This window comes from Ambystoma mexicanum, chromosome 4p (assembly GCF_040938575.1).
Source record: "Ambystoma mexicanum isolate Mex_15411 chromosome 4p, UKY_AmexF1_1, whole genome shotgun sequence".
Lineage (NCBI taxonomy): Eukaryota > Metazoa > Chordata > Amphibia > Caudata > Ambystomatidae > Ambystoma > Ambystoma mexicanum.
Window position 1 is genome coordinate 1,236,930,543 of NC_090927.1, and position 13,409 is coordinate 1,236,943,951.

General features: G+C 43.8%; 1 protein-coding gene across 3 annotated transcripts in view; it reads left to right on the plus strand.

Annotated features, from left to right (window-relative positions):
• The window catches only part of TRIM67 (tripartite motif containing 67), a 480,288-nt gene that overhangs the window by 422,247 nt on the left and 44,632 nt on the right, over nt 1-13,409 (plus strand). For all 3 annotated transcript variants that reach the window (XR_011260520.1, XM_069606899.1, XM_069606900.1), the window contains exon 8: nt 220-523. Coding sequence is in view for 2 of the 3 variants with exons in the window: in XM_069606899.1 (XP_069463000.1) it covers nt 220-523 (304 nt within the window). In the remaining variant the exon portion in view is untranslated. The remainder of the gene's footprint in view (nt 1-219; nt 524-13,409) is intronic.

Sequence of the window (13,409 nt, forward strand, 5' to 3'; positions counted from 1 at the left end):
TCCTGGACATGACTCACCGTCAGACAGGTAGGGCAGTGGCAAGAAAGAGTACGCCTTCGTGTAAGGAAGATGGCTGGTAAGTAATCAAAACCTTATCCCATTCTGTATGATTGTCCGGGTACTACTGATTTTCTTTATTTACTGAACCGTTCCAACTTTGCTTTAGTGATACAATAGTTTAGCTTGTCTTCAATCAACACTTGTGTTGTTTCTTCCCAGTGGCTTGGTTTACTTTCGATACTACTTCAGCCCACCGGGACATAGTCTTGTCCAACAACAACTTGACGGCCACTTGCAGCAGTTACGATGACCGTGTGGTGTTGGGGACTGCAGCCTTCTCCAAAGGCGTACACTACTGGGAACTGCATGTGGATCGCTATGATAATCATCCAGACCCAGCTTTTGGTGTCGCGAGAATTAATGTTGTAAAAGATATGATGCTCGGGAAAGACGACAAAGCGTGGGCCATGTACGTGGACAACAATCGCAGCTGGTTTATGCACTGTAATTCTCACACCAATCGGTAAGATCAAGCTCTTTTGTTCCTTTGTATTGTGTTACCTCTCACCTTCCTCAAACCTTCCATATTGGTTATGTATTCATATAGCTTTATAGAACTGAAGCGAGGGCCATACCGGGCGTTATGGGCCCTGAAGACTGAGTTAATGACCTGAGCGAATTTAGGGCCTTTAACGAGGTATGAGGGCCCATAACGACATTACGGCCAAGGGCGAGGTCTATAAAGCTATATATTTTTTAAATATTTGTTTATTTTGGGGAGCTTAAATATTCCATGTGGAATATTTAAGTTTATAAAAAAACATGAAAAACAACATGACAAAAAGCTATTAGAACCCATGGCTAAAGAGAAAAGAGTTCATTTAAAAATATATATTTTTTTACTATTATATTGTTTTTTTGGGGACTTCAATTCTTATTTATAGTAAATTATTTGTTTCATTCATTCTGGATCCTGGAGCCCACGAGAGGGGGAGTGAGGGGAGACCGTGGGGATTAAGTGGGCACAGAAATAGGTGAGTGAGGTGGTGGGAGAGGGGATACAGACTGAGGAGTGGGTGGGCTCAGAGAGGAGCGAGTTAGCGAAGAAGCGAGTCAGGTGATGAGAGAGTGGATACTCAGTGAGTAGTGAGTGGGCACACAGAGGGTCAGTAAAGGGGCACAGTAGGGGGGTTGGAAGCATGCCCTCAGAGGGAGGAGTGTGCAGGTGGGAGTGTGCAACAGAGCACAGAGACGGTTGACTGGAGTACAGGGAAGGCAAGCAAGGACCACGGAAGAGTGAGGGATAGAAGAGAAAGGATAGTTGAGGGGGGTGAGTGAGTGCACAGTGAGGAGGGAGGGGGCACAGGGAAGGTAAGTGCGGAAGCACAGCCTGAGGTGAGTGCTCAGGCTCACGGAATGGGGGGAAGTGAGGGACAAGGAAAGGGGTCCCTCTCTGATTTCACTGCGACCCCTAGGCATCATGCATTTATTTAAACAAAACGAAAAAAGCGTGGCATTTGTAGGCAAAGGTTATTTTAAAGAAGGCCACTAGAGGGGGGTGAAGCACTGTTAATGCTCGACTTTCCGAGCATCAAAAAAGCAAAAGCCAAATTTGCGGCCTATAAGAAAAATTCAGGGCTGTAAGAATACTCAGAGCATATACCGGCTCATATAGGCCGCACATTGACCATTGGGGACGGGTTATTCACCCTTCCAGGGTTCTAATACTAGTTGTGTGTGAGTGTATGTATGTATTGGATCCATTTGGACTAGGCATTCATACGCACCGAATTTACATATCTAAAGATGCAGGACTACTATTACGGTTTTCAGTCTCAAGTAATGTTAGCAAATAGTAGCTTTTACTAATGGCTAATTTATGGCTCCAGTAGTAAATATCTAATGAAATGATTATAATAATATTTATTAAAATAATAATAATAGCAAAAACAGCAATAACCGCACCACTATGAATAATATTAATGATAACATAAGTGAGTATATTTATTTTGCGCATTTCCTACCGTATGTTATTAGAATCCTGCAAGGAGACAAATCTCCTGGCCACATAGAGCAATCTAGAGGCCACATAGTTCATTTATAAGGAGAAGGAACTGCAACATGACTTGCCTTATAGGTCTTACATACAGTACACAGTGTTTTATTTCCCATAAAAGAAGGTAGCCCTGTCTGCCCCTCGATACTCGGTGTCAGGGCCTTCTGATGTACGGGAGATGGCCCAGGTTCACTTTTAAATACTAACTGTGGAAACAGGTCAATATGCAGTCAGTAATGTCTTGCACACAGTGTTTGTTGGAGGTCACTGACAAACCCTGCTCTGGCATATGCCAGGAGGTGCTCATGTGTTCCCATTCTCTTGAACTGCAGCCAGGCAGCTCTATAGGTTAATTCGTATGAACGGATTTTGTAAAAAGGCATCTGTTCAGAAAAGGGATGAAGGGGAGTTGGCATTGTGTTTAGGGGGCTGCATTTGACATTCCACTGGCTCTGGCTGGAGGTATTGCGTGTATCACGTTAATGCCGAAGAAGAGTGATGCCATCTTTTTAAGCGATGTTACAACTTAGAATATAACAAGGAAACTATGTGCAGGTTTTTATATAGTTAATGTAGGGCCCCCATATTATAAAGTACCAATAATTGTAATACAAAGGTATTACCGGCCGATTCTGAAGTCACTGTAATGCGCTCTGAGCCTACGAGGTTAGAGAGAGCATAGAGGCTCTTACCTTATGGCTTCAAAAGTTGTCAGAAAAGGAAGCCAGTCACAGCTTACACTCTGTCACCCCCCCCTCCCTCCCACCCACGACCCAAAGCTTCATAAAGTAGAACCCTTGCCATTTTTGGCACACAGAAGCAAGCTCATTAATTTTCAATCTCCCACTTTCCCCCATGACACCCGCGCGATTCATTAGCCTGGTATTACCTCTCGTATACAATCTACAACTGCCTTTTTGCTCAAGCAGTTTCAGCATTGATGAGCCCATTACTCACTGCTACTTCTAGTCATACTCTTCCTCGTCACACTACTTACTTATGAGGCCCCAACCTCCATACTTGAAACCCTTTTCGATATTACCCAGTTGTGCTGCCCCTCCCCACTGAGGGCATAACTCTCCCAGCCACCATATTGCATCAGTTCAATACCACCATCATGGTCCTATTGACTCCCCTCCAGGAGAGGTGGGTTGTAAGCACTCTGACAGAGTAGCACTAGAAGAAATGAAGATTACAGGCAAGTAATTGGCTCATTACATCTAAGTCCCTTTTCCTCATTCCAGGACATACTTCTGAGGAATACGAAATACATTGACCACAAAGGATGCTACTCAAACACCAATATCACCAATTTATTTCCAGAACATAGTGACAAGTAACCCCTGAACAGGAGTACCAGAGCTCAGTACTCCTGCCCCAAAAGAGTTTGGACCCTGATAATGCAAATTGAGGCAGTAGTGCCTGATGAAAATATGCAGGTTAGCCTAGGTCGCTACTCTACATATGTCTGGAATAGGCACTCGCTCTGCCACCGCCCAGGCCGTCACACCCCTCAAATCGAGCGACCCTGAATCAAGTCAGGCAAGGGAACGTGTGCTTCCTCTCCTTCTCGAGAGACACTGAGTTTGGAAAAAAGATTGGAGAACAATATTGTGTGTCTGGTGAAATTTAGAAACAACTTTCGAAATAAACCCTAGATCACACCGGAGAACAAGAGAACCGGACTGGACTCGAAGCAACGGAGCCAGGCAAAGCAGCGCCCCAATTTTCCCCAGCTTGTGGGCAGACGTAACAAATTCCAGGAAAACCGGCTTCCAAGTCAGCAGTTCAGGGCCGTAGACTCTACCGGCTCAAATACAAGTCCTGCAATTCTCTTAACACAGAGGTGAAGATCCTAAAGCAAAACGCCCACGTATACAATGGGCCTGGCGAGCAAGAAACATTTCAGCAGCCGAGTCACCAGCGGTTCACAAACAGAGCCCAAAATGCACGGCTCACGAAGGCCCAAACAGCCACACGCTGAGTTTGTAAGGAGGACACAGCGAATCACATCTCCCAACCTTCCTGCAGGAAATGTAGAATCATGGGAACGGAGCCGTCCACACCCTGCACCAATCATTTGTCACAACTGTGGGGGATCAGATATGGGACACAGGCAACTGGAGAGTTTGGTGCAATACATCAGATGTATTCAAGTAAAAGAAGGCCCCTCACCTGGCCCTATTGCTTTGGGAGAGATTGCTATCTAATAAATCAAAGCAAAATGGCTCGTCAGGACATTGTACATAAATCTATTCTATCCTCTGTCCAAACCTAAGCTATCTACCTGACCCTACCACTATTAAAGAAAACAGGTATTCAGGCAATTTTTCTGCTTGGTGTTGGCTGGTGCATGACCATCTCCTAACGAATGTCTCTGGAAATTCCCCACTCGGTTACCCAGGTTTTCTGTTGCTTTCACAGTTCCAATGAATTATTAAAGTTCTTATGCAAACAAAATAGAAATGTTCCTCTTATATTCCTCGGACCTGACTTCCTATTACAACCTTAATAAACCATAAAGTTCTTCACCATTTCCTCAGAGAAAAATTGTTACTGTGCCCCTCCTCACAATTGCAGCCACCTTTTGAAGCCGCTTCCACATGTCTAGAACTTGTTTCAGAGAGTTCTTTGGTTGTTCAAATGTTGACATTGATTCACCCCTTCGGGTTGGTTTTGTTCCGCATGTGGGATCATCTTTGGTGGTCACAGGCGGATTTGTAGACTCAGATTAAAAGGCATGCTTGTAATTCTCTAGTTGCTGTCAGTGGTTTTGGTTATCTTTCTGATCCAGACCATTGTCTCTCGGCCAGATATCTCTTTCAGGAAGACTACAGCTTTCACGTATATCCCTCTCGGGTCCTTTGCTCTTCCTCCCTCCTATGGTATCCCATTCTAGCATATAATCTGTGGGTTCAACCCTTCTCAGTGATTCATATATTTTCTGGTTTCTAGTTGTCCCCATTTTATGTGGGCCCTTGTATTGTTTCTCTGGGTATTGGCCTTTGTTTTCACACAAGTTTGGGTAAACTTTATAAGTTCCTTCAATGCGGGTAGCACTTGTGTTGGAACATACTTCAATTGTTCAGAGGCTCGCTTAGGCTCACCCCTTCGGGTCTGTTCTATTCCCTGGATGGGATAACTTTTGGCCGTCCCACGTGGACCTCCTAATTCAAATTCGGGTAAACGGTCTGGGTTCCCTAGCCATTGTCTGTGGCTTTGGCCATCTGATCATTCCAGACCTTTACCTATCGGCCATATGTCTTCCTCAGGCACACTTTTTCTTTCACATAAACCCTATTCAGGACTTTTTCTCATCTTCACTCTTTCCCCTTTTAGGGCATAGGTTTCGCATTCACCCCCTGTAGTATAAATGAGGGGCAAGTGTTATAATTAATAAAGTATTTATTGTTACACTTAGGTATTAAGATATAGATATATAAAAGGGGATATGAGAGGAGTCTCTGAAGGAAGATGCTTCAGTCTCTCCAACCGTCTCTTCTCTGTGTTCTCCTCTCCACCTCCACATTCTCCTTCCAGAATCCCTGCAGATTCCACACTAATGTAGCAGCAGATGTTACCATGCTACATATCCCTCTTCTTTCTAGACCAATCTTTACTCTCCATAGTCTGTTAAGTACATCGGTCTCTGGTACTTCCTTCCAAACCTTGACACTGACGCTTTCATCCCAGTTGGTACATATATGGGAGTTACTGGTAAGGAAACTTTCTGGTTCTCTGTACTTCCACCTACATCACTTTTATCCACACACTCACCACCAACTCTACCATCCACCACCATGACTCTTTCCATATTCCATACTCTACCATCACTTGTTCTTACAGCATGTTTGAATAGTTCTATAACTTGGATCGGATCAGACCACCTAATCCCTCTCACTCTAAGGGCTTCCGGAAGCTTCACTCTCACAAAACAACCCACTTCCAGTTCCTCATTAACCCTAAATCTTTTCTTATCATGCCATACTTTATTTCTATTTTGTTTCTGTCTAATCATATCTACAGCATTATCAGTTACCACTCCCATATTGTTCACTTCATCCATCCATCCAGGACATAACTTGGTAGTCGCTTTTCTTCCCCTACTCAATTCAAATGGTGAAACACCTGTGGAACTGTGTGGGGTAAACCTGTGTGCCATAATAACATTTCTGACTGACTCTTTCCAGTTCATACCATTGGCCCATGCCCATCTTATGGCATTTTTTAGAATCCTGTTGTATCTTTCTACTACTCCATTGGTTTGTGGGTGATACACCGCACTGGTTATATGCTTAAACGATTTTCGTTTTAAATATTCTTCCATCTCTCTTGAAACAAATTGAGGACCATTGTCAGAAAGGATAACTCCAGGATATCCTTCCCGACCACATACCTCTTCCATGAAATTGATGATGTTTTCAGTTGTCACGCTAGGCATCATTTTCACTTCTGCCCACCTTGTAAGAATATCAATTATGACTACACAAAACGTCTGACTGCCTTCACTCCATATAGGACCCATTATATCAATCCCAACTTTCATCCACGGTCTGCTCGGCACATCAGTCATAACCATCGGATACTCACTGCCCACACAGCCTTTATCGGACTTATTATAAAGGATACAGTTTCTTATGACCCTCTCGATTTCCGCATCACATCCCGGCCACCAGTACGTATTTCTTATCCTGCACTTGGTCTTGGAAAGGCCTTGGTGGCCTTCATGTCCTAGCTCAATAATTTTCTTCCTTACATTCACAGGTGGAATTAATCTGTCCCCTCTAAGCAAATATCCACCTTGTACACTCAGCTCTGACACTCCACAGTCCTTGCACATCTGCTTCCTTGATTTTATTGAGAGGAACATGTCTGTTGTTTATATTTTTTATCATAAACTGTAATTTTACGTTCTTATTCATGCCTTCCAACCATTCTTCTTTAGCAATAGCTGAATCTTGTAGCATACATATCATTTCTTGTTGGTTTTCTTCACTTTCATTTTCATTTTCTTCTTGAGCATTCGTGAGCCTAGATAAACAATCTGCAGCATAATTCCTCACCCCTGGAATATACTTGACCACCACATTGAACTCCTGCATTCTATGAACTCATCTCCGTATCCTTGCAGATACTTTTTCCAGACCTTTGTTCGTGAATAGTTCCACAAGCGGTTTGTGATCTGTGTTTATCTCAAATTGTGTTCCCCAGACAAAACTACGAAATTTGTCCACAGCCCATACAATGGCTAAAGCCTCCTTCTCGATTGTTGCATACGACTTTTCTGCTCCTTTTAACAGCCGTGAAGCAAACGCAATTACCTTCTCCTCTCCATTATGTAGTTGCGCCAACACTGCACCCAGACCCACATTACTGGCATCTGTTGTGATTACCGTTCGCTGTCTCCTTACAAAGTTCTTCAGCGCCGGTGCTGTTGTCAGAGCACTCTTTATGTAATTGAATTCCTTCTCGCAATTTTCATTCCATTCATATTTGACATTCATCCTAGTGAGATCCCTCAATACAGCCGTGTGATCAGCAAACCTTCTAACGTACTTAGAATAGTATTCAGCCATTCCCAAGAATGTTCTCAATTCTTCTTTGTTGCTAGGTGTCGCCATATTATTGATCGCAAACATCATATCCAGCTTGGGTGTAGTCCCTTGCTCTGATATAACATGGCCTAAGTATTCAATTTGTTTCCTATGGATCTTTGATTTCTCTTTACTCAATGTCATTCCCATTTTATATAACTTCCTTAATGCTCCATTCAGTATTTTATCATGCTCTGCTTGATCTTTGGCAAATATAAGAATATCATCTTGAAAGAAAATAATGCCCTCATCACCATAAAAAATGTGGTGCATGGTCTTCTGAAACACCGAAGCTGCTGATATAAGTCCAAACGGCATCCTCTTATATTGATACAAACCCTCCGGGGTTCTAAATGCTGTCAGATGCCTTGAGTCTTCGTGCAGACGAATCTGGTGATATTCTGAAGTAAGATCTAAGGTCGAAAATACTTTTGCTGACCCCATCGTTGATAACAGCTCTTGAATGTTGGGAAGTGGATGTCTCTCAGGGATGATGCACTTGTTCAGTTCTCTAAGGTCTATACACACTCTTACTTTTCCAGAGCTTTTCCTTACCACTACTAACGGTGATACCCACTCTGAAGCATTAATCTTTTCGATTATATCCTGTTCTTCCAGTTTCCTCAATTCCCTTTTGACCTCATCTCTCATTGCTAAAGGGACGTTCCTCAGCTTCTGTGCGACTGGCTTACAATTCCTTTTGAGCTGTATTCTGTGCATAATCCCTTTTGCACAGCCTATTTCATCCTTGAACACTTCCTTCTTCACTTCTTCTGTAGACATCTCATTGGATTCAACCACATAGATGGACTGCTCAGCACTGGCATCCAATCTAACCTTGAGCCATGCTTGATGTGTCCAGCTAAGTAAAGGCGTTGTTCCTTTTCTTGATACATAGACTTTCCCTTTGGTAGTTCTATCCTTGAAGGCTAATTTTGCTTCAAACCATCCAATAATATCTATTTTCACACCACCATAAGCACTTGGATTAATGTCTGATTCATTAAGCCATCTTGGACCAATTCTTCTCCATATCTTTTCAGGAAGCAACGTATATTTTGCTCCTGAATCCGTCATCATCCTCACTGGAGCATCATTTATCTTAATGATGGTTTTGGGGCTCTCCAGTTCTGTTCCATTCTCATTATCGCTAACAGCAAAGACACATTCTTCCTCTTCATATTCCTCTGGACCTCCAATCCAATTCATGCTTCCTTTATCAACCCTACAACATTTGGCCATATGGCCTCTTCCATTGCAGTTTTTGCATATAATGTGGATAGCCAGACACTCGGTACTGTTAGCCCACTATCCTTCCTCTGCCTCTCTGGCTCATTTGAGGGCGTCTATTACTCATGAACCGTCCACTATTGTATCTTCCATAACCACGTGTAACTCCTCTACATTTTACATCATTACTGTATCTGTAAGTGCTTTGCATCTTGGGCTCCTCCTTCCGTTTCACCACAGCATTTTGGTTGTACCCATTGTCAACTTTTGTCATTTGAATTGCATTAATAGGATTTTCTGGCTTCAGAGTGGTATTCTTCACTCTATCCTCAAGCGTTTTGACACAATTCTCCATATGTTCAACCTCTTTGGCTATACGCAGTACTACATCCAAATCAGGATCGTTTTCAGCCCAAAGTCTCTCTCTAATTTTAGCACTATTACACTCCAGCATGAATTGATCTCTGAGTCTTTCATCTAATTGTAGCCCAAATTTGCAATTCTTTGCTAACTTTCTCAGGACAGTTATAAATTGTTCCACGCTCACTCCACTTTCTTGCAACCTCTTACCAAACTTATACCTTTCCAAGATTGTACTCAATTTCTTTTCATAGTATTTATTCAATTTGGCAACACATTTTTCATATTCATTCATATCCCCTTCATCATCAGGTAAGTTTGGCAAGTCCTCATACTTTTCCTGTCCTGCTGGTCCCAAACAATGAAGTAACAGTGACTTTTTTCTCTCCACACTGTAGTTTGTTCCACAAACCACTGAAGCATAGTGCTCGAATGACTTCAACCATCTCTTCCATGGCAAATTAGGTGCTCCAGCTACAAGCAGAAACATGGCTGGTGGTGGGACAGTGTGCATTGTCATATTGCCAGCTGGGGACTGGTCACCTGCTCCTCTGTTACTAATGATTTCTGTAGGCTTCCTTGTAACAGCACTGTACAGCTCTTTTATTCTTATATACAATACAATTGTTAACTATTATCATATATTCCCAATTATTGTATGTCCTTACTGCTCACTACTGTGTTGATACTGAGACGAGTAGGAGCAGATCACTCGAATCTCATTTACAAAAAAAAAAATTTTTCTTTTCTTTTTTTACAGTCTAAATTAGCACTGCCACCCGCTTAGCAGTTATAAATTAAATTTGTTTAATTTAATTCCTTCAGACGCTCAAAATCTATCCATGAAGTTTGGGCCTTGTTACTGCAATCACGATAGCTGCAGCCGTTTTGTTTATGAAACTTAAAATGGCCGCCCGCATGCAACGTACGTCACGACGTTGCAGGTCCTTTTCTTTAAAGCAGAAAGCTTTACACTGCGAGCTCGCGATCAGCTCGGGGCAGTGTTTATATTCAATACGCTGCTACAGACGCTCGCGCGTATCCCCAACTGCAATCGTGAGTTTAGCTCAGCAAATATAACAAACACAGTGACTTGCTCGTTATGGATAGGCTTGCCGATTTCCTTGATTATGCATGGAGGGGTGGGGGCAGGGATCTTTCACGCTCACCTGCAGGCTTCAATTTCTTCTCTTCACTAAAACAGTTACTGTTTCACTCCCTCGTCGCCAAATGTAGTATAAATGAGGTGCAAGTGTTATAATTAATAAAGCATTTATTGTTACACTTAGGTATTAAGATATAGATATATAAAAGGGGATATGAGAGGAGTCTCTGAAGGAAGATGCTTCAGTCTCTCCAACCGTCTCTTCTCTGTGTTCTCCTCTCCACCTCCACATTCTCCTTCCAGAATCCCTGCAGATTCCACACTAATGTAGCAGCAGATGTTACCATGCTACACCCCCTTTTAGGGATTCATTTATCGCCTGATTTCTAATAATCCCCTCTTTTGTTTGGGAGATTTGAATCCCTTAGTTGGAGTTTATTTTCTATGCTTCGTTAGGCCCCCTGGCTCTTGAGCTACTTGAATGGCTTTGTTACTCAGAGTCCTTTGTGTAGTTTCATGGAGCTCAATCTCCCGCCTCTTGCCTCTTATTGTATACCATGTACCTGTTGTTCTGAATTCTCCTTTATGGAGGCGGCAATTTCTCTGTCTGTGGTGGAACTTTCTTGCTCTGGACCTTGGTCATTGCGTCCTGTTGTAGCTGCCTTTTCTCCGGAATGCCGGTCTCTTGCGTTGGTCGTGGCTTGGTCTCTCGCCAAAATAGTCCCTGAAGCTTCGGTTCTCTGACACACCTGGGCTCAGCAGCTTTGTGCAGGGTCTCCAACCCACCAAGTAGCTGTGGTGGTCCTGCCCCCAGGCTACGTTGTCTCCACAATGTAGCAGCGACGTCTGCTCTGGCGGGCTTCCTTTGTGTTGGCTGGATTCACATCAGCTCCTCTCTCTCCAGGTAAGGGTGTTGTCCCTTATATGCCAATCTCTACATTGAGAGATATTGTCCTATTGGACCTGGGGCTTCTTCTTTGATGAGGGGTCAGCAGCCAAACCAATCTTGTGTGAGTGCCCCATTCAGTGGTCGAAGTGTACAAAAAGAAGTAATTAAGCTATGTTCCCTACTGGCCTGCCCCAGCTCCCCACAAACTCCATTGTCACGCCCCCTCCCACACACAATACAAACACACAAACACATATGCCTGCTGTTTAAGGGAACGGTCAGTGCAGTGCACTGAAGGGCAGGTTTCAACTTCTTCCTACACTTTTATTTTAAAACTAAACTATTCCGGAATGGTTTCTTTTTAAAATAAACGTATAGAAACAGTAACACTTAATAAAAAAAAAGTACAGGAGAACCGCTCGCAACTGCTCCCATCCACTTCGACCACTGGCCCCATTACATTTATGATCTGTTCTCATGTATGCAGAACATATGTGGGACTATGGGGCTAAGGGAGATGTTACTAAGTTGTCCAACTGAGAGTCCTTGCCCCTCAAGGAGTCACTCCCAGTGAGATCCTGCTTGTCAAACCCCTAGGGAATGTTTTGAGTGGTGGGTTCATCTCCGTAGTTTCACAGGGGGCAGCTCCCCCTTGGCGAGAAAGGACTAATTCCTCAGATTCGTCACACAAGACAGTGCAAGGTAATTCCAAAGTTTATCTTTAGTGTGGTAAGCCTTCTGGATTTTTTAACAGCCCCTGCCTGCACAACTCCCGCCTCTCAAATTTCAAACATCGAACACAATATGCGAGAGGTTTGTGTCCCCGAGAACGTATATGAGAGCGCACTGGGAAGACAACCGGAGCCACCACCAGTTTGATCAGTACCGGATACCAGGACTGCATCAATCACACTGGTGCCAACACAATCACCTACAGCTATGAATTTCTAATCTTGACCAGCACCCTTGGATGCAGAGGTGTAAAAGCATAGAGAAGCACTTTTGGCCAGGGCATTATCTTGACATCCACTCCCCAGGTCCTCGGACATCGGAACCTGGAACAGAAACTGGGAAGCTGAGCATCCTGAGGAGAGCCAAACAGGTCCAGCACTGACAAGCTGAACCTTCTGCAGATCAGGTGGAACACTGTCTAGGGCTGCAGAAAATAGGATGAAGGAAACAACCTGCTCAAATGGGCAGCCTGGTCATTGTCCACACCCAGATATACATTGCTCTCAGACACTTGGTTTCTCTCTGCCCAGCAGTCTAACTCGAAAGCCAGGGACCGAGTTCCCCCACCTTAGCAATTCACATAGGCCTTGCTTGACGTGTTATCCATCGTCACCAGAACATATGACCCTTTGATGTAATGTGAGAAGACTCAAAAAGCCCTAAAAATCACAGCAGGTTCCCTCCGGTTGGAGGAACGAGCAGCCTGCAAGGGAGTCTATCGCTCCTGGCAACTTAGCTCCCCCAAAGCCGCTCCCCAGCGTATGCCATTGACATTTGTGGTCATTATATGTGACAAAGGCTGCTGCAGCAGAACCCTCCTCCACCCCTGGAGATTTTACCTGTCAAACCACCATTGAATTTGGTCTCTCAGCTCTGGAGTGATTGTGATCATGTCCCCATATGCCTGAGAGTTCTTCGTCCAAATCCTGAGTAGGTGCGGCACCAATGGGTGCATGTGCAGCCTTTCCCATGGGAACACAAACACACTGGCCACCATATGACCCTGCACACAGAGCAGTTCCCTAACCATCACCAAGTCTTATGACAGCAGACTCCTGAAGAGATGCTGTAGACAAATTGCCCGATCCAACAGCAGCAATACCCACCCTGGCATTGCCCAAAATCGAGCCTCAATGTTCTGAATGTCCTGGGATGGCTGCAAGTGACTCTTTTCCAGGTTCCTCAGAAACACTGAACCCTGCAGATCCCTGCATGTTACCTCCACGTGTTCCAACAAGGGGTCCCTGTAGGAAGCATTGATCTGGCAAACGTATAAACACCCTTACATGCTGCCACAGAGATCAACATACATATATGCTGTACCAAGTTGCCTAATTTATTTCAATGTTAAAAGTGTGACATTGCATGTGTTTTGTATGTAACTTGTGAGGTGTGACTGTGTTGTGTGTAACATAGTGCTTAATAAGTCAACATGCCTGGGTC